Source organism: Mustela lutreola, chromosome 9, assembly GCF_030435805.1.
Source record: "Mustela lutreola isolate mMusLut2 chromosome 9, mMusLut2.pri, whole genome shotgun sequence".
NCBI lineage: Eukaryota > Metazoa > Chordata > Mammalia > Carnivora > Mustelidae > Mustela > Mustela lutreola.
Genome location: NC_081298.1, coordinates 93637743 through 93656779, shown reverse-complemented (window position 1 = coordinate 93656779; position 19037 = coordinate 93637743). Strand labels below are relative to the sequence as shown.

Genomic DNA, 19037 nt, shown 5'->3' with positions numbered 1-19037 from the left:
AGGCAATGGATGGTAACTAGACTTACCCTGATGATCATTTCACAATGTATACAAATAATGAATCGTTTACTCATTATATGACTGAAACTAATATAATGTTGTATGTCAATTACATCTCAATAGTAAAAAGCAATAAAAAAAAAAATAGATGGGGCACCTGGGTGGCTCAGGTGATTAAACGTCTGACTCTTGGTTTTGGCTCAGGTTGTGATCTCAGGGTTTTAAGATCAAGCCCTGCATTGGGTTCCGTGCTCACGCCGAGTATGCTGGGACTCTCTCTCCCTCTCCCTCTATCTCCTGATAGATGGAGGAGCAATGTACTCACAGGCGCTTCATCTCCAGGCCCCAGAACACAGAGGCTTGCTTTCAGGTAACCTCTGGCTCCAGCAGAGAAATCGTCAGGATCCGAGAGAAGCAGCCACTTCCTCAGATAGGCATGTCCTAAGAGAGACATCATCCATTGGTGAGGGCAGAGTTGGAAGGACCCATGTCTTCCACCACGTCCAGACCCCGGGGCCAACTACATTTGGGTGATGAGGGATTTATTCACAGGGACATGGGGGCCAGACTTTGAGTGTTCATGTAGGCCAAGAAGAGTCTGCCAAAGCTAGAACCCAGGCCATTTACCACCCTTTCAGGAAGTGACTGGACCAAAAGCCAGGGTGTGAAGAAATCTAGACTTGTTATCAAAATGGCCCACCTCTGTCAGAGGGGACTTCATCTCCAACAACATTTGCTTGGGGCCTTCCAAATTTAGCATCCCTGGCTGGGCCAGCCAAGACCCATGAGAAGGTTTGATCTCCCTGAGGGCCTAGTTGACTTGGAAGATGGAAGCCTGCCTTCTCTTCTTTCCTGCGGCTCTCATCTCCAGGATCAGATTCTACCTCTAAAGTCTAAAACCCCCAAGGGAAAAAGGCGATTGTCCCAAACGGCCGTTCCCAACAGCCTCCAGAACCAAAAGGCAAGGATATGGCCAAAGGGATGAGGACGTGACTCACGAGGCTCTCTGTAGATGGCGCCCACGTCCATCTGAAATCAAACCAAGAAACACAAGTCAAACTCTTGCCCTTGGAGCGTTCAGTGAAAGATGGTACATTATGCTATTTTATTAAAAACCATGCTTTGAAGATCATTTGGAGACACGGAGAAATGTTCATCAGCTGACGTTACATGGAAAAAGTGCAGAATACAAGTTCAAAGTTTGGTAAGGTTCATCAGCGCATAGGAAAGAACGGGCAAAAGAAACACAACAGAAGGGTGATTGTGCGCTCTCTGGCTGGTAGACTTAGGTGTTAGCTTTATTTTATTTTTCCCTTTCCTATATTTTATAATTTTCTATAAAAAATTTTTCTATAAAATTCTATAAATTTTCGGGCGCCTGGGTGGCTCAGTGGGTTAAGCCGCTGCCTTCGGCTCAGGTCATGATCTCAGGGTCCTGGGATCGAGTCCCGCATCGGGCTCTCTGCTCGGCAGGGAGCCTGCTTCCTCCTCTCTCTCTCTCTGCCTACTTGTGATTTCTCTCTGTCAAATAAATAAATAAAATCTTTTAAAAAAAATTCTATAAATTTTCTATAAAAATTCATAGATCAATGGAACATGGATGGTCGGGAAGCTTGTGCATGGGGATAGCCGGAGATATGTGAGAACTCTGTACTTTCCACTCTAGTTTGCTATGAACCTAAAATCGCTCTAAAAAATTTGATCATGGATTACTTTCATAATTAGAAAAAAAGAAAACAATTTTTTACCTTAACCTCTGGGTTCTCAGACTACAGATATGCTTCAAAGATTAGAGACGCAAGACATGGAACCCCATTCATTACAGAATGACCCAGGTCTGATCCCATTCTTTTTTAATAACTGCTTTTCCAGAAAAATTGCCTTCGTTTTTTATCTTGTGACTACTTCCCAGAGAAGGGGCCATATTTTATTTCGATAGCAAGAGGAGGTTAAAATAAGCCTGTACTCCGTCTTCCCATTTGATAAATGCCTGAAGATTCAAAAATGAGAAAATCAGTGAGGTTTGCATTAAAACACCATTCGTGAAGGTCTCCATTGCTAGTTACCTGCCTTTACTTCCGAGATTTGTTGATGCCTCCCTGGGAGCTGAGTCCTAGTCAGCCCTTGGTTCTCTAAAGTGCACTCTTCGCTTTTGTACTGTATGGGACAAATGGGGATGGGGCGGGCAGGCTCCCCCGTCTCCCCTGTGTCTCAACCTGATCCCCCTGGACTCTACATCTGGACTCCACTTGCAAGCCAGAGCACCGGTGTCACCCTGGCCTGAGTCAGAATTAGGGGGAAGGCCACCTAACCACCAATGTCACTGTCTGCCCAGATATAAGGACAGGTATGAATCAGAATAAGAAGCCAAATTCCTCCTGTTGGACATAAGGGAAAAGATTTCCCTCTCCACTCTTTCTGCCAAATAATTTACCTTGGAAACCTTATAAATACAAGTATTTTCTTTGCTTTTTCTGTGGGAAGGGAGGGGCAGGCCTTCAGCACAGGCCTGGGTCCAAGTTGTAAAAAAAAAAAAAAACCCTCATCACAAAAACGCAAGCTTTTCTGTTTCTCTCTCTGGAGAAAGTCAGTTAGCTAACACCGATGGTCAGCCCATCACCAGGTGGTGAAGATGAACAGTGCTTGGCGAGGGCGCTGTCCATCGTCCGCCGCGAGGACTCCTTACCTGTGAACAGGTAAGTGGTGGGTTGTAAAGCATTTCTCAGTGGTGTAAAGGATTTCCTGCTGCCTTTACAATCTCCTAGTGGATAGCCTGTCATGTGCATCACCTTCTGGATTGATACGTATCCAATAATAAAATTCTGTTCTTTCTCTACAACCTCTGTGGAGAGGATTTTTGAGTTTGGAGATTTTGTCTTGCCCTTTTTTTTTTTTTTCACTGTATTTCCCAACATTGACCAAGAGGAACAGGACCCCCAAAGTACCAGCCTCTGCACATTACCTACAGAATCTCCAGTAACATGAATTAGCAACAACTAACTGCTTTCAAAAAAAATACATAATTACCCGGAATTCTCCAATGAGAGCATCTGTCCGGAGAGAACGGGAGTCTACCACCTGGGAGAGGGAGATAAATTAAAACTCTCATTTACAAGTAAATGTTGGCCCAGACAGGACCCAATACAACAGCTCTTCCCTCCCAAACAGTAACAGCCAACACTTAGAGCATGCACTCTGTTCCGAGACTGCTCTGAGCAAAGTTTAAACTCACATGAACCCCCTGAGTAGGTACTATTATTATGCCCACTTTACAGATGAAGGAACAGAGGCCCAGAGAGGCTACAGGACTTGTAGAGCATCAACACCCCTAAACGACAGAAGCAGGTGCAGAACCCACACCTTCAAAAAATAAACCATACTGCCTTCCAGAAGAAAGAAACAAAAAGGGGGGGGGGGCTGAGGCCCAAAGGAAGAAGCTCTTGGCCAGAAACAGGCACATGGGCAAACAAAATAAAATAAAAATCGGGGTCTGCAGCAAGAATGACTTCAGAACCCTGACCTTTGGCCCCGTGGGTTGTGCTGGGCAGTGGGGGTTCCCCACTCTGCTGTTGCCTCCATCTGAGCTGCCAAAGGCATTTCTGTGACCAGCAGAGCTTGGCGGTGAGCCGCACCCGTCACCCGTGCCCTGGGCTGCACGGCTTCTTCCTCACACTCCCTCACACTCACACTGACAAGTGCACACACACGTGCATGCTGATACACGTGGCATGCAAGTGAGTGTACACATAACCCACAGAGGAGACTAATTGTTGAGACATACCGTGATAAAGATGGGCTCCTCGAACAGCTCCGAGGGAGAGTCAAACACGTTGAAGAAGAGAGTCTGTGATTCGGGGCAAAAGGGAAATGAATGAGTGCCTGCCGACGCCAGGGGCCAAGGAGAGGGTCAGCCACTGCCCACAGCCTTCAGGTCTGGTCCACCCAGAAGTGTGGACTGAGCTCAGCCCAATAGAAGGCTCTGGGGATTCCACAAGTTCTGGGGTATCCCACCCTTGACCTCACAGAGGTTGTCATCTCGGTGGGGTGGAGGCTGGCCCTATGGTATGTCAGAGACATGGAGCACTGGGAGCCCAAGGCAGGAAGAAGAGCTAGAACCACCCCCACCCCAGTTCCTCAGATGACCTACTAGGGACCCAGCATATCTCTCGATTCAAAAACCAAATGGACTGTCCCGTGTCTGCTATGCATTCCCAATTTGGAAGGGCCAGCGTGGTCCTCGTCCTTATACCCAGCATCTCCCACCTCATTGAAGAGCGGGCTGTTTCCCTTGTGGATCCGTGTCCTCTTGGTCTGCCCAGCAGCCGTGACCTTGACCACAGGCTTGATATTCACCCCTGGCAGCTGGCGCCCCTCGATCACCTGCACCCTGATCTGAAAGCCAAGAGAAGCCATGAGCAGGAGGAGGGGGGATGTCTTCAGGCCCCAAGGGAATCGGAAATCTCAGGGACCATTCTCACTGCTGGCTTCTGGGGAAGGGTATTAAAAAGGTATTAGGAAGAGCATTATAAGAACAGTCATATTTTTCTACCAAGGTCCCTTGCATCTCTAAAAACCCATAGTTCCGCACAAGAGCTGCCAAGCTGCCCCAAGGAAGCTCCCAGCTCTAAATTCGAGGGCTGCGCCAAGGACCCACAGCCCCCCTCATTCCACTCAGCCGTTGGGACAAGCCTTCCCTCAGACCCCTTGACGCCTGCACATCCAAATGGCCTGAACATTCCTCACTGACAGCTCCCTCAGGGGCTGAACTGACACAGTGAATTGATCCCACTTTTTATTCTTTATAAGATACAATGTTTTCTCACATTTTGAGAAATAAATTAAGAGTTTTCTCTATTGAACTTTAAGTAGAGAAAGGTTTCAGGAAGATCTGTGCTTCCAAATTTAGGCAAAATATTTAAAAACATGAGATTTAAAATACAAGAACAATTTTCATGGAAAAATACGATGTTTACTGGTTTTAAGTTTCAGTCGACATTTATTTATCAATGGACTAAACAATGCTATTCTTTAATCTGTACTACAGAAGAATATATTACTAATAATATCGGGAAGGTAGATCCATGATTTTTTATTCTCTTCATTTTCCTGTATTTTCTGTTTTCAACAAGAAACATATATTAATTTTCAAAGGAGAAAAAAGCGGTTAAGTACATGACTTGGGAATAAAAATAATAATAATGTCAGAATTTTGTCTCTCAGGCAAATACACAGTGGTTACAGCTAGTACTTTCACTTAAATTATCAAGACTTAGAAGTAAAATGTATTTTTACAATTTGTGGCACTTGGTAAAGAGCTAAGTTTCCTGGCTTTAACTTTAAAAGTAGTTCTGAAGAGCTCAGTATCACGAAATGCAACTGTATCAACATGGGAAATTTCGCAGAAAAGAAAAAGAATAAGCAAAGGACCAAAATTAAGATGCAAATAAAACAGGATAGGTTTTTGGATTAAAATATGCCTGAGGGTTCATAGTAACGGCTTATTCTGTGAAGAGCTTGAACATGCTCAAATTCTACATGGCCTTCGGGAGAATCCATGGGTTTAAGGAAGGACATGGATCAAGAGAGAAAACAAAGAGCCAGACAGAGCTTCCTTGTCTGGGGATCTTGTTAAAATGCAGATTCTAATTCAGCAGGGCTGGCAGTCTGCGTTTCCATCCAGCTTCCAGGTGCTACTCCTGCTGCTGGCCCAAGGACCACAGTATGAGAAGCCAACAGCTAGCTAGCCAGATAAAGCCTTGTTGGAATGCATGTAACAAATATAAAGATGGGCTGAATCTCTCCAGCGCTCCCCGCAACCTTTTTTGTAAAGCACAAAACCAGGGGCCTGTGTTCTGAGGCCACAACGTGTGACCTGCTCATTCTGCATCTGCTAGGGACCGGGGGAACCACAGACTCCTGACTAGAAGAGCTCTTAGGACCTGCTCCAGGCTGGACAGACAGTACTTAAAGAGGAGACTGCGGTCAGAGAATCAGCCCATTACCTGGAAGTCCTGCGGTTTGTCAGACAGTAGCTTTCTGGGAGTGGGAGCACTTCTTTTCCTCTTGCTCCCGGGGTGGTAGGGAGGCGGATGAGAAGGTGGCTTCCTTGGGGTGGTGGGTGCCCCGGGGCCTGGGGCACCGCTCTGATCCAGTGATGGCTCTGCCTCATCTCCCGTGAGCCCCTGGTCCTCGGTGTCCTCTCCTGTGTCTGGGCGGAGAGGCTACTAATAAGGGCTGGTCCCTCTGGCCTGGTGCTTGGGACCCTACCCAGCCAATGGAGGAGCCAAAGGGCTTGGGCACGAAGACCCACCACCCACCTCCCCTCCTGTCAGTGAGCCAGGATGGATGAGGGAGAAAGAGGAGCTTCCAACAGCTGAGATGTGAAGGTGGTCAGTCCAGTTAGTCAACAGGAAGGAAAGAAATGGCCCTAGCCCTCCCCACCATGTCCTACAGGATCAGCGCCTCTGACCATCTTGTCCCAGGTCCCACTCTGGTGAGCTGACAGATGGCAGCAGTGAGCTGGTTACAGGCGGTAGGATCAGGATCAGGAGAGCCTGACCCGGGTCTCACCGGTGGGGACCAGCCACTTCTTTCCAGAGTTTCTCGTGTCCACGGTGCTGTCACTGAGCAGGGACCAAGTCTCAGCCCGGCTCTGTCCCCCACCTGGCATAGGGGCAGGGCACAGCCCCAGGAGGCGAGGAAGGAGCTGGGTGAGGGGAGCCAACTTAGGGCACCCCCACCCCTGGCTACCCAAGCCTGGCACAAAATTCAGAAATTGTTCCCGTGTCTGCTGAAGACTGTCCCTTCTCACCACCTTCCTGACAAGACTGGGGATTTGTGACCTTTGGGAGCTTTTCCTGCGTAGCCAGAACCCTAACTCAGTCGGACCCACCTCCAAGGTGGTTCCAGAGCCCTCGGGCCCTTCACCCCCCATTCTGTCACCAGGAGCACCCCTTCTCTCTGCCCACCACCCACCCTCCCCAGGAACCTATGCCCCAGTCCAGATTGCTCTCCTCATCTCCAAGCTCAGACGGCGTGGAGCTCCAACAACGTGGCTGGGCAGGGCAGGCTCAGGGCACACCCCGAGCAGAGGCGGAGGCTGCTGGGGTTGAAGGCGGTGTTTGCCTCTGGCTCCCTTCACCCAGAGAGAAACTGCAGTCTCTTTCCCATGGCCAAGTCCCCACCTGGCCCATCTGTGCAGCTTTCTGCACATTCTAGCAGGCCAGACCACATGGAGGTCTCACCAGCCTCACAGCGGCAAGCCCAGCACCCTGGTGGGATCCTTCTGTGACAAGGCCAGCAGAGGCAAGTGAAGAGAACTGAGACAACCCTGGAACTTGCTAACTCAGTCTGCTCATTTCACAGATGATTAACGACAGGCCCAGAGAGGGAGCGTGGCCGGCCCAAAGTCACACAGCTACTTGGTGCCAAAGTCAAGAAAGGAAGCCATGTCCCCTGGCATCCGCCCAGGGCTCTTTCAAGGCACACCCAGTTGTGTTGTTACGACACCATGGCCAAAGACCTAGGAAGTCCCAGAGCAGGGAAGCATTCACCTCTGGGGCATCTCCTGGGGCAGATCCCATCCAGCAAAGGCGTGCCCTCCCACCCAGCTCCCAGCTGCCCAGTGAGGAGCAGCAGCCCAGGCACAGCCCCTCCCCAGGAGGGCTTCCTCACACCGATCCTAGTAGCACTTTCTCTGTGTGACAGAAGGCCGCTCTCAGGACCTCCTACCCACTGGTGTCCTCTCTTCTATGGACCCGGGAAGCCCCCGAAGCCTCATGCTGGCCTCCTGCCCCCAGGCTCCTACACTGCTGCCGGGCTTCTTCCCAGGGGCCCTGCCAGGGTGGGCTCCTCACCAGCCATCATATCCAAGTTGGGCAGAGTGGGCGAGGGTTCCAGAGATGCAGAGGGCGGGAACAGGGGCACAGCTCCAGGGAGTGGTGTGTAGGACACCTGTAGGACCAGCGAGGCCTGGAAGGGATGAGGGTGGGAAGTCAGCAGGTTAGCGCACTGGCCACGGACCACCACCGGCCAGCGTCCTTTCTGTTCCTTTTACCGCTTCGCCAAGGAAGATGGCACGGATGGGGGTCAGGTTTGCAGGAGGCTGGGGCAAAGCCACCCCAGGGGCCCATCAGGACAGGCAAGTGGCCTAAAGCACAGAATCCAGAGTCCGCTTCTGCCACCTAGAAGCTGTGCGATCTTGGTCAAATTCCAGAACCTCACTGTGCCTCGCTTCCCTCATCTATAAAATGAGCATACTAACAGCGATCGCACCTTCCTCATAGGGTCAAATGGCAGTGAAAATAGCAGACAAAGCACATCATAAGCTTCTATAAATGAATCAGCCGTTCAACCTCCCCTGCAGGATTTTTCAACCCTCAGCCTAGGCCCATCTTCAGGACAAAGGCCGCTTGACCACTCCTGCTTAGCTGAGGGCCCTCCCCTGTTTCCCCACAGGCAGCTCAGCCTCACTCTGCTGAGGCCCCAGCTAGCTCTGGGAGTCTCAGTGTGCTGCTTACCTTTCTGAGCCCTCTTCCCTCCCAGAAACACCCCTGCCCCTCCATGTCAACTTCAGCTGTTCCAGCTTTGACCAGCTGAGGGAAGAGTGACTAGTCACCCCACTGTCACAGGCCAGGAAAGCCTGCCCTGTGTTTTCATCCCACTGACACACTGCCCTCCCTACCCCAATAAGACCTACACTGCTCAAAGGGCCCCAGAACCTAAGAAATCAGCCTCAGCAGGCTCTCTAGTCTTACACCTCCTAGGCCAGTGGGGGGCTGGCCCCAGCCTTCCAGCAGGCTTCCTGGGGCAGTCTTTTTATGGATCAAAATTATAAGTGCTCTATTTAAGGAAATTCAGAGAGTACAGAAATCTTAAAGAAAAATAATAATGTGGGTGGCTCAGTGGGTTAAGCATCCGACTCCTGATGTCTGCTCAGGCCATAATCTCATGGATCAGGATCTCATGGGTCTTGAGATAAGCCCTGCATGGGGGGCTGGGGAGGAGGGAGGGTCGATGCTCAGCGGGGAGTCTGCTTGAGATTTTCTCCCTCTTCCCCTCCTCCCACTCGTGCTCCCTCCCTTTCTCTCTCAAATAAATACATCTTTAAAAAGAAAGAAAGAAAGAAAGAAAGAAAGAAAGAAAGAAAGAAAGAAAGAAAGAAAAAAGGAAAGAAAATACAAGAGAAAACGAATTTCCATAATTCCACCTTTATTCACATTTTGATCTAATTCTCCCCAATCTTTTTAAACAAACACTGCACAGCCCTGCTATATAGAAAATGCTTTTCTAGGGGTGCCTGGGTGGCTCAGTGGGTTAAGCCGCTGCCTTCGGCTCAGGTCATGATCTCAGGGTCCTGGGACATCTGCAGGGAGCCTGCTTCCCTCTCTCTCTCTCTCTCTCTCTCTCTGCCTGCCTCTCTGCCTACTTGTGATCTCTGTCTGTCAAATAAATAAATAAAATCTTTAAAAAAAAAAAAAAAAGGAAAGAAAGAAAATGCTTTTCTATTTTACTTGTATTATACAGTAAGCATTTCCCAGGCTTTGACAAATTCTTATAAACATAATTGTTAATAATGCATAATAGCCTCTGAGCAGCTCAGCATAATTCACTAGACATCTCTACTGGGTAATATCAAGGATTCTGGAAACTCCTGGGGCAAATGCTGGTCCTCAGACAGAAAACGGCCACAGGTACGGGATGGCCCCAGTCTGAGGCTTGCACCCCCAGACTGGGGCGTGGGCAGGGGCAGCCAGGCTAAGGCAGGGCAGGACCTGTGGAAGGGTGGGGCTCACAACACCAAGGAAGGAAGCCAGCGCCAGCTCTGCATCCCAGGAGACGCAGGGAGAGGCCAGGAAGGTAATGAGACGCTTTCTGTCCTGGAACCAAGGCTCTGCCTTCATGCCTGCCATGCAGGTTTGTGAACCACCAGCAGGTGTCGCTACTTGAGCAGGCAGCTAGCTATGCACCCTAAGCTCCTGCAGCCCAAAGAGGAAAGAACAGCTTCTGGGGCCCCTCCCGGGTGCCCAGACCTGCTCATCACCACCCCTGAAGTTCTGGAGATACCAGTCAGCAGGTCTGGGGTAGACCTAGGCATTTGTATTTTCAACAACCGTCCTGGGGTTTCCCCCCACTTCATCAAAAGGGAAGTTGAGCTCTTTGGAAAAATAACTAAGTCTAGGGCTTGACCAGGGAAGATAGATGACCCTGGAACACTTCTGTGCCAGAAAGCAAGGAAATACCCAAAGAATGATAGAAACATGTCCAAAGGACACAGAAACCTATTTTCACAGACTCCCACTGGCCAAATCTGAAAGAATTTAAATATGAAAATAAATACAGAGGCAGACTAAAACATTGAATAAAATTTCTGAACACAGAAATAAATAGGACAGAAGAAAGCTTTTCCGTACAGCGAAATACCAACGAATGAATGCAGAAGAAAATAATTGGCTTAGGACATCACCATCTGACAACCATCAAAACAAGAATTAATTCAACCAAGGTGAAACAAGAATGGCTGTGAAAACAGCCAGGTAAAAGTTGGATGAGGAACAGAGTATTTAGAGTCACAAAGTACCTCCCCCCACAATTCCCACCTATTAGAAAAGAGAAGGAACTGGTGATCAGTGGAGAACACCAGCAAAGGCAATATTAATCAAATGCTCAAGGTTAAGAGCACAGTCATCCAGATACAATGAGAGCAACATATGTTCGCTGTGTTCTCCTCCTGCCAAAGACTCCCAGGCTAAATCGAATTGCAAGGAAACCTCAGACCCAAACCGGGAGACATTCTGCAGGAGAACCGGCCTACATTCCCCAAAGCATCAAGGTCCCAAGGTTGTAAAAGTCAAAGAAAGACTGAGGAATTCTCCCAGATGGAAGGAGGCTGAAGGCAAACAACTAACACAACACATAATCCTGAATTGGATCTTCTTGCTACAAAGGACACTGCTGGAAAAAACTGAGGAACTCAAATGGCAGTCTGTGGTTTGGATGGCAGTGCAGGACCAAGACTCATTCCTTCAGTCTCTGAAGGCTGTAGGTTCCCTAGGAAAAAGTCCTTAATCGGAGAAAACACACACTAAATTCAGGATGATGGGCCAGGAGGCTGGCAACTTAGTCTCAGAGGGTTTAGAACACAATACTCCTTGTATTATTCTCATAACTTTCAAAACTTAAATTATTTTCAAATAAAAAGTTAAAAACTGAGAAAGCTGCTTCTGCTGTAATCATAGAAATCCCACTCAAATAAAGTGCCAGCCCGTTCATGATGATTCCCACTCTCCAGAAGTAGTGCGAGGCCAAGTGCCAAATGAAAATAGGGTCCCTTGGGGTGCCTGGGTGCCTCAGTGGGTTAAAGCCTCTGCCTTCGGCTCAGGTCATGATCCCAGGGTCCTGGGATCGAGCCCCATGTCGGGCTCTCTGCTCAGCAGGGAGCCTGCTTCCTCCTCTCCCTCGGCCTGCCTTTCTGCCTACTTGTGATCTCTGTCGGTCAAATAAATAAATAAAATCTTAAAAAAAAAAAATAGGGTCCCTTGTCAAAACTGTATTAGGAATGTCAAGATGGCAGAGAATTAAACCAAGTGAGGAACCAAATGCCCATGAGGTCGGCCCTCTGTGGGCTGATTGCTTGGCTCAGCCTGAGCTGGGCAGGTACCTGGAAAGTTGGACCACGTCCCACCTGACATACCCGGCCTGACCCATTCATTCATTCATTTGCTTCTTCATTCCCTGCACATATATGGAGCACCTGCTATGGGCTGAGGCTTGAAGATACTTCCATGAACAAAGCAAAAGCTCCCGCCCCCAGGGAGTTCACATCTTGGCAGAGGAGACAGACCATAAATAATAAATGAAACAGATAACGTAACTTATGAAGTATGTTGGAAAGAAAAGTTAACCAGAGCAAGTGGGAGCAGGGGAGCAGGAGGAGCTGCGGTATTAAATCGAGTGGTCTGAATGGACCCCACCAAGGTGAGGAGAGAGGACCCAAACTGTGAAGGGTCACAGCTGGGCTGCCTTTCGGCCCCACCCACCCCATCCTTCTAACCTTTGGTGCCTGAGGACCAGATCCCCTTAGAGAACACACCTTCTTATCCAGCCCCTCCTCACCCTTGAGAACTGTGCCCATCATCTCTGTGCTCAGTGCAGAGGTGGACCTGCAGGAGAATGACTGCTGCCTTCCACACTCTGGGGGCCAGCGCCTTAGCCTGGGGGCTCAGGAGCAGCCCTGCCACCAGAGAAGCAGGAAGGAGCAACAGCCCTGGAATCGGAAGACCACCCAGGCTGTCCTTCCCAGGGTTTCCTGAGTATCATCTACCCACACACTGAGAGCCCTACACCAAACTCCCAAGGAAATGGAAACATCCTGGCGGGTCCAGGCCCTTGGATGAGACTTCCAGCCCAGAGACAGCTCCATCTCTTATTTCCCCCGTTGGACAGCCACGGGACGTCCCTGGCAGCTTCACGCTCTAGGGACCACTGCTTCAGGACCTCATCTTTGGAACCACAGGTGATTAATACTAGAGGCCTTTAGCTCTATAGGGAATCTCGGGGTGGGGGGGCTGTCTATGCAACCTACCCAGGGTCAGGACCTGCCACCTTCACCATGATGTCAGACCAGCGCCCGTCCCCTTCTCCAGACACAACCAGAGCGGAGATGTTCTTGCCATGCGATGTCTGTGAACTCCATGCTCTCCCAAACCACATGACCATGGCCTAGGGTCCCTCTGAGGTGGTCCATGTCAAGGTCCCCACCTGATAACTCTGCTCCTCAAGTCTCCAGCCCTGGCCCCACCGTGCAGTCATCCTGTCCCAAGACCATTATCTGTCAGTCGTGTGTCCACCAGGACATGGCGCCCTGGAGCAGGGAACCTGTCACCCATGCCTGCCATCCTGGGGTCCACAGTCAACAACAACACAGAACTCCGAAGGGGCCAGTCTGGCCACCAGGATAGGAGGGCATAGGAAACCAAAGACAAAGACAGGGGACAACCTCATCAGTTCCTCCTAACATGTTTTGCAGCCAAGCTCTGGGGTTGTTCGCCCACCATGCTCTGCCCCATTGCTTACTGTCTGTGTCCTCAGCTCCAGCTTTCTGACACTGAGCCTAGCATGACCAAACCCCAGACCAGCCCCTTCCCCCCTCCCTCAACAGACACCAAGTGAGTGGACGGGACAGTCTCATATGCATCTGATTCTATTTTATTGCCTGGCCCCAGACAACACCAAGAAGCTGGAAGAAGGTGAGATGTGGCCCTGAGCTCAGGGAGGGGTGGCTGTCAGCACCTGACAACCCCCATGAGAGAAACTCAGGGATCCACCAGAGTTCTGGGTCTGCCCTCCTCCAGTCCCTGCTCCCAACACACAGGGCCCTGCTGGCTCCCCACCCCACACCACTGGGCTTCCTGTTTTCTTGTGACCCAGTAGGTCTCTCTTCTTCTGATCTGTCTCTTGCTGTTAGGACTGAGGTCATACCAACAGTCTGCATGGTGTCCACACCCTCACGAGCAAGTTCCTCTTCAAATACATTGGGAGTATGTGGCTTCTCTCCTCCATGGGTGTCCAGCACCCCCACCGGCCTGGAGCCTCCCCCAGGAAAGGGACAGTGTCATCCCCTTCAGTCTAGAATCTGTCTGAGGATAGATTTGTCTCTGAAGGGACATGGGGGAGAATGCTGAGTGCCAGGCCCATGTCGTCCACAGGCCAGCCTACAGCAGGACTCCCACAGCATGGCCGCCTCCGGCCATCTTCCTCCTCTCAGTCCTTCCAGGGTTTTCCAAGGATCCCACAGGCCCTGTCCTCACTCCCATCACCCCTTCAGCAGGTCGCTTTGACGGGCTGAGCTAAACTCAGCTGGGTACTCCTGGCATACTCTGCCCATGGGGTCCAGCCCAGAAGTCGGCCTCAGTGAATAGCCCATGAGAATCCTGGGCTTCGGACAGAGCTCTGACCCTTCTGACCCTTCTGACCCTTCTGAGCATGACCTCCATTCTCTGTGCTTCTCACACAGGGCAGCCAGCCCCAGGTCACAGGTGGGAAGCCCCAGCTCAGGGGGTCTTGGGAGCAGGCGCTGCTCTGTGACTCAGTGTTATCACAGGCACTAGAAGATGGACCCAGATACTCTCCACAGGCCGGAGCTGTATCTTGGCCTCACCTCCCCCAGGCTCTGTGCAGCCAGGGGCTCAGCCAAGCAGGGCTTAGCCCTCCTCTCCCATCCCTCCTTTCTGGCTTTTATACCCCCTCCTGGGAGACACGGTCTGTGAAGGACTGGCAATCTCCGCACACAGGCAAGCATCCCAGCCGAGAAAGAAGAAAGCAGCAGGTTCCCAGCTGGTGAGCACGAAGCACAAACAGAGTGTGGAAACAGAGGAAGAAGAAGAAGGGTGAGGCATTCAGGGAGAGTCACCAACCTGGCTCAGACCCCCGCCGCCTGCCAGGCTAGACCAGGTGTGAAAAGCTGTGCCTCAGGGACTGGACAGGTGTCTGATCTTAGAGGGGAGCCCAAGCACAGGAGAACTTATAAGAAACACCAGGCATGGATGCCCACAGGGCAAGAGTGGAGGGATGTTTGAGCATCTCAGCCAGGAGCTAGAAACCCTGACTGGGGGCATTGGGGGCTGTGATTTAATGATTTCTAAGAAACACATATTGGGTCATTCAGGTGACCAAACTCTATTTCTCAGAAATACTGGGTCTTCAGAGCCATAAAGGTAAAATGGGTGTCTTATTATTAATGAAGGTGACTTTTGGACCCCATGCAAGTGTAGGACCTGGTTGACAAGAGGACCAACCCTATGCTTAGAGGGTTGGAACTTTCAGTCCCATTGCCCCAGCCTCTGGGGAAGAAAGTGGGGCTGGAGGTTGCATCAGCCAATGGACAGTGACTTAGTCAATCATGACTATAACGAAGCCTCCCTTAAAAACTACAATTTTTTGGTCTCTTTTTTCAGAGAGCTTCCATGCTGAGGGAACTAGAATGTCTCCATGTGCCACCAAACAGGGCCCCAAACTCCACAAGGACAGAAATTCCTTTGTTCAGGACCTTGCCCTATGGATCTCTTCATCTGGCTGTTGATGCACATGCTTTGTGATGCCTTTTAATAAACTGGTAAATGTTAGTGTTTCTCAGATCCCTGACTCAAAGTATCTCCCTCACCAGCTACCTACAGTTCCTCCATGGGTGTTCTACACCTTTATGGAAAGCTGTGGTCTTCTTCAGGATCCAGAAGTACCTGGAGTCCTTCTTGACTCTAGGGATGTGGTACTATGATTTATAATTACAGATGTGTGTGTCTATATGAATATTTAGTCATTGTCCTTGTTTCAGGCACAGAGCTCCTTTTAGGAATTCCTTGGACTTTCCTAAATGCTAACAGCCAACAGGGTGTCTTTTTTTTGTGCTAATGAATTGACTTGGGCAATCCCCTAAGGATGGCATCTGGTTGCTAGTGGAGCCAACCCTGTGGTTAGAAAGCTGAACTTTCAGCCCCCACCACCTCCAGGGAGGGGGATCCATTGTCAATGAAGCCTCCATAAAACCCCAAAGGACAAGGATTGGAGCGCTTCCAGGTTGGATCATAACTGGCGATCTGGTAACTACAATGTTTTTCTGAGTTCTGCAAGCCGCTCTAGCAAGTTAATCAAACCCAAGGAGGGGGTCATAGGAACGACTTATCTAGAGCTGGTTGGTCAGGAAAGCTCAGGGTGGCAAGGGATTCGGAAGGGGAGGATTTGGGACTGGCAAAGGATTGGAAAGGGGAGGCCTTGTAGGACTGAGCCCTTAACCCAGAGCTGTCCCTGGACAGAGAATTGACTTGAATTACTGGATACCCATCTGGAGTCAGAGAATTGCCTGGTGGGGTGGGGGGACTGGAAATTGGTTCTAGAACCTTTAAACTGCATGAGTAGACTGGAGAGCTCAGGAGGAGGGCAGGGGGAGGACAAGGAGGATGCAGAAGGTGATGGAGACAAGCTCAGTGATACTGGAGGAGGTCACTGAGAGGACATGCCCACCAGCAGACCCGCGGTAAACCCAGGTTCCTCACCCCCTCCACTCTCCACACAATGTAAGTTCTGCTTGCCCTCCTTGCTCTCAGATGCCTCTCCAGGCAGAGTCTTGAGCTAGTGACGTAGTGTTGAGACTATCCGGATGGCATACAGGACTGAACCCAGTTAAGACCTCTATAGAAACTTCTAAGATTTGATAGATGGGTGCAGAGATCCACTCCTCTCGCTGCCGCCCCAGACACGCCTCACAGATAAGTCCCCTGGCTTACTAACCCTGCCGCCTGCCAGACTAGAGCAGCATGCCTCCTTCTTGGGTCTCTCCCTGCCTTCCATGTAAGGGGACTGGTTCCCGATTTCACCTGGGAAGCCCCTGAAGAGGTTACAGACCTATAAGTGAACACCGCACTAAACCAGAATGTTCTGCCAGCCATCACTGGCCTAAGAAGTGTCAAGAGGAAGTTCCAGCATCAGAAAGGCAGTGGAGCAGGAGTCCATTCAAGTCGCTCCCACCCCTGAGAGTTTAAGAGATGTGCCACCCTTGTGCCACTACTTGTCCCCTTTTGGACATGGAGTCACTGTGTGACTTCAGTCAATCACTCTCTTTCTCTAGCTCTCAGTGCCCAGTAGTGGTTCCTTTTAGAGTTCTGCCAGATTTGCCACTTCCTGACTCACCAAGCCAGCCAATGTTCCCTACCCTCACACACACACACACACACACACAGACACGCACACACACTCAAAGAGAACTAGCCCAGAATCCCCAAGATCCCACCAGGAGGAAGTATTTCCAAATGGATAGTCCCCCGGGGCCTCCTGGGGGTGGAGCTGACCCAGAGGGAAGGTCAGGAATTCTACTGACCAGGAAGAAAGAACCCTGCAGGGTATATTTAGCTCCCTAAAAATAACGGGAAGCCAGAGACGTGGGCTGGGAATTGTCTGTGAGGACTGGAAGAGCACTGGAAAGGCTGGGGGAGGGGCAGGAAGGACGATGGCGGAAAGGAAGAGGGTCTGACGGGTTCTGGTGGGCAGGGAAGGGGGATGTCTGCCTCCCTTCTCTTGGGATCTGAGACCCAGATGACTCAGATATTCCAGATCTGGAGATGGGGGCTGGGAGGTGAGGGAGGGCTACCAAGGAGATTGGGGGAGCCATCACCAAAGCTGCCCAGGAAGTTTGGGAAGTCATCAGTTGTCGAGTAAAGAACCAATCCCAGGAGGTGACGGTTCCTCCCTTCAGGGCAGGAGGGGATCCAGGGTCAAGCCAAGCTGGTATGAGGCAAGGCTGACTTGAGCCCCACAGAAGGGGCCAGGGCTCCCTCCTGTCCCCTTCCTGTCCCTTCCATGCCACTTCCCCTTCCCGGCACCCTGAGCTCTGGTCGGGGAGGTGGAGGGGCAGGCCTGGCTGCTGGCAGCTGGACTCTGGCATACCACTAGTGTCAGAGAGGCAAGACCTCAGACCAGACACGGGCCTGATCCAAAGGCCTGGTGGGCACTTACCCCCGTGGGCTGCTTCTTGGTGTCCAGCAGGGGGGCATTGAAGCTGGCAGACAGGCTGGGTGTGGCAAGGACCTCCCGGAGTGGGACTTGGGCCTCCCCCAAGAACCTAAGCAGAGAGAAAAGTAGAATGTTGAGAACTAGCCTAATGTGCCCGGCTCTTCCTCCAACATACCACCCCCTCACCACCATCTCACCGCATAAACAAACACCCTGCAGACAAAGCTGATCCGCCTCAAATACCACAGTCCCCTAGGACCCCTCACGGCTCCCTAGCACCCTGCCCCTGGGCATCCCACTTGTCATCCCTGGAGGGCCAGGCCCCCCTCCCTGCACAAGGATGAGAGACACCTTCCCTTTGCCCAAGGCCAGCTTTCTGCCTCTCCCCAGAGGCCCAGCCCCACCACCCCTGTCCGCCTGGATACTCCCACAGAAGGGCTGCCTTGCCCATCAGACCTCAGCCATCCACAGGTCAGTGTCTCCTGGAAGCAGGGGGACCCCACCACCACACCTGCTCACACATCACCACCCACACTTGTAGCTGGAAGCTGCAGTGACTCTGACCCACATCCACACAGGCCATCTGTCCCGGCTGCCCAGGGCTCCGCCAGCAACGGTCGTCGATGAAAACAGTCTTTCCTGTCTTCAGGGACAGGGAGAAAAGCAAACTGGGGCTGAGCAGCCATGCCCACTCCCCAATGAGGGCGGGACTGTCACAGCATACACACATAAGGCAGCATCTCCGACTGAGGGGTGGGAAACCCCAGAAATGCATGGGCTCCTAGGGAAGAGTAGGTCCCCAAGGGACGAGCAGCTAAGGGGCGCTCCAAAGGGTGCCAAGGAAAAAGTCTGTGCCCCTCTGCTAAGAAACGGGCAAACTGCGTTCGGCAGCTCTGCAGTGGGCGGGGGGGAAATCATGGGCAGGCAGTGGCCCGTGTCAATCAGAGTTGTCGCCTGATGTCTGCATCACACTTCTGCGTGCTTCCTGCATACAACTGTCAGGGAGTGAATGATCGACAGCCAGAAGAGCCATCCTCTTCTGCTTCTTGATGGTTTTTTTTTTTTTTCCCCTGACAAATAAATAGCATGCCTGTTATTTATTTATATCCTTTTTCTAGTGTTTATAACGACTGCTTTGAACATAGGTTTTATGAAGTTTTATTGAAATATAAATTCAGTCTTGACCAAAAGAGCTGATTTTTCAAAAAAAGATTTATTTATTTGAAAGAGAGAGAGAGAGTTCTGAGGGTTAAGGGACAGAGGGTGAGGAAGAGGTCATCTTAAACAGGTTCCACATCGAGCATGGAGCCCGATGTAGAGCATGATCTCATGACCCCAAGGTCACGACCTGAGCAGAAACCATGAGTCAAAGCTACCCATGTGCCCCTAAACAGCTGATTTTTCACCCTGGCTGCTCACAATGAGATGTCACCTCGCCTTCATTAGGATGGCTGCTATCCAAAAAAATAGGAAACAACAAAAGTTGGTGAGGATGTGGAGAAATGGGCACCCTTGCGCCTCGGTTGACGGGCACG

General features: G+C 50.8%; 1 protein-coding gene across 23 annotated transcripts in view; it reads right to left on the bottom strand.

Moving 5' to 3' along the window:
* The window catches only part of DYSF (dysferlin), a 204044-nt gene that overhangs the window by 146883 nt on the left and 38124 nt on the right, over nt 1-19037 (bottom strand). For 13 of the 23 annotated variants that reach the window (XM_059188015.1, XM_059188016.1, XM_059188025.1 and 10 more), the window contains 9 exons: nt 17506-17611; nt 7857-7971; nt 6571-6663; nt 6003-6208; nt 4264-4392; nt 3782-3844; nt 3028-3078; nt 999-1029; nt 326-441 (listed from right to left, as the gene is read on the bottom strand). In XM_059188015.1, coding sequence (XP_059043998.1) covers nt 326-441; nt 999-1029; nt 3028-3078; nt 3782-3844; nt 4264-4392; nt 6003-6208; nt 6571-6663; nt 7857-7971; nt 17506-17611 — 910 coding nt within the window. The remainder of the gene's footprint in view (nt 1-325; nt 442-998; nt 1030-3027; nt 3079-3781; nt 3845-4263; nt 4393-6002; nt 6209-6570; nt 6664-7856; nt 7972-17505; nt 17612-19037) is intronic. The other 10 variants (XM_059188024.1, XM_059188027.1, XM_059188032.1 and 7 more) reach the window with 1 other exon arrangement.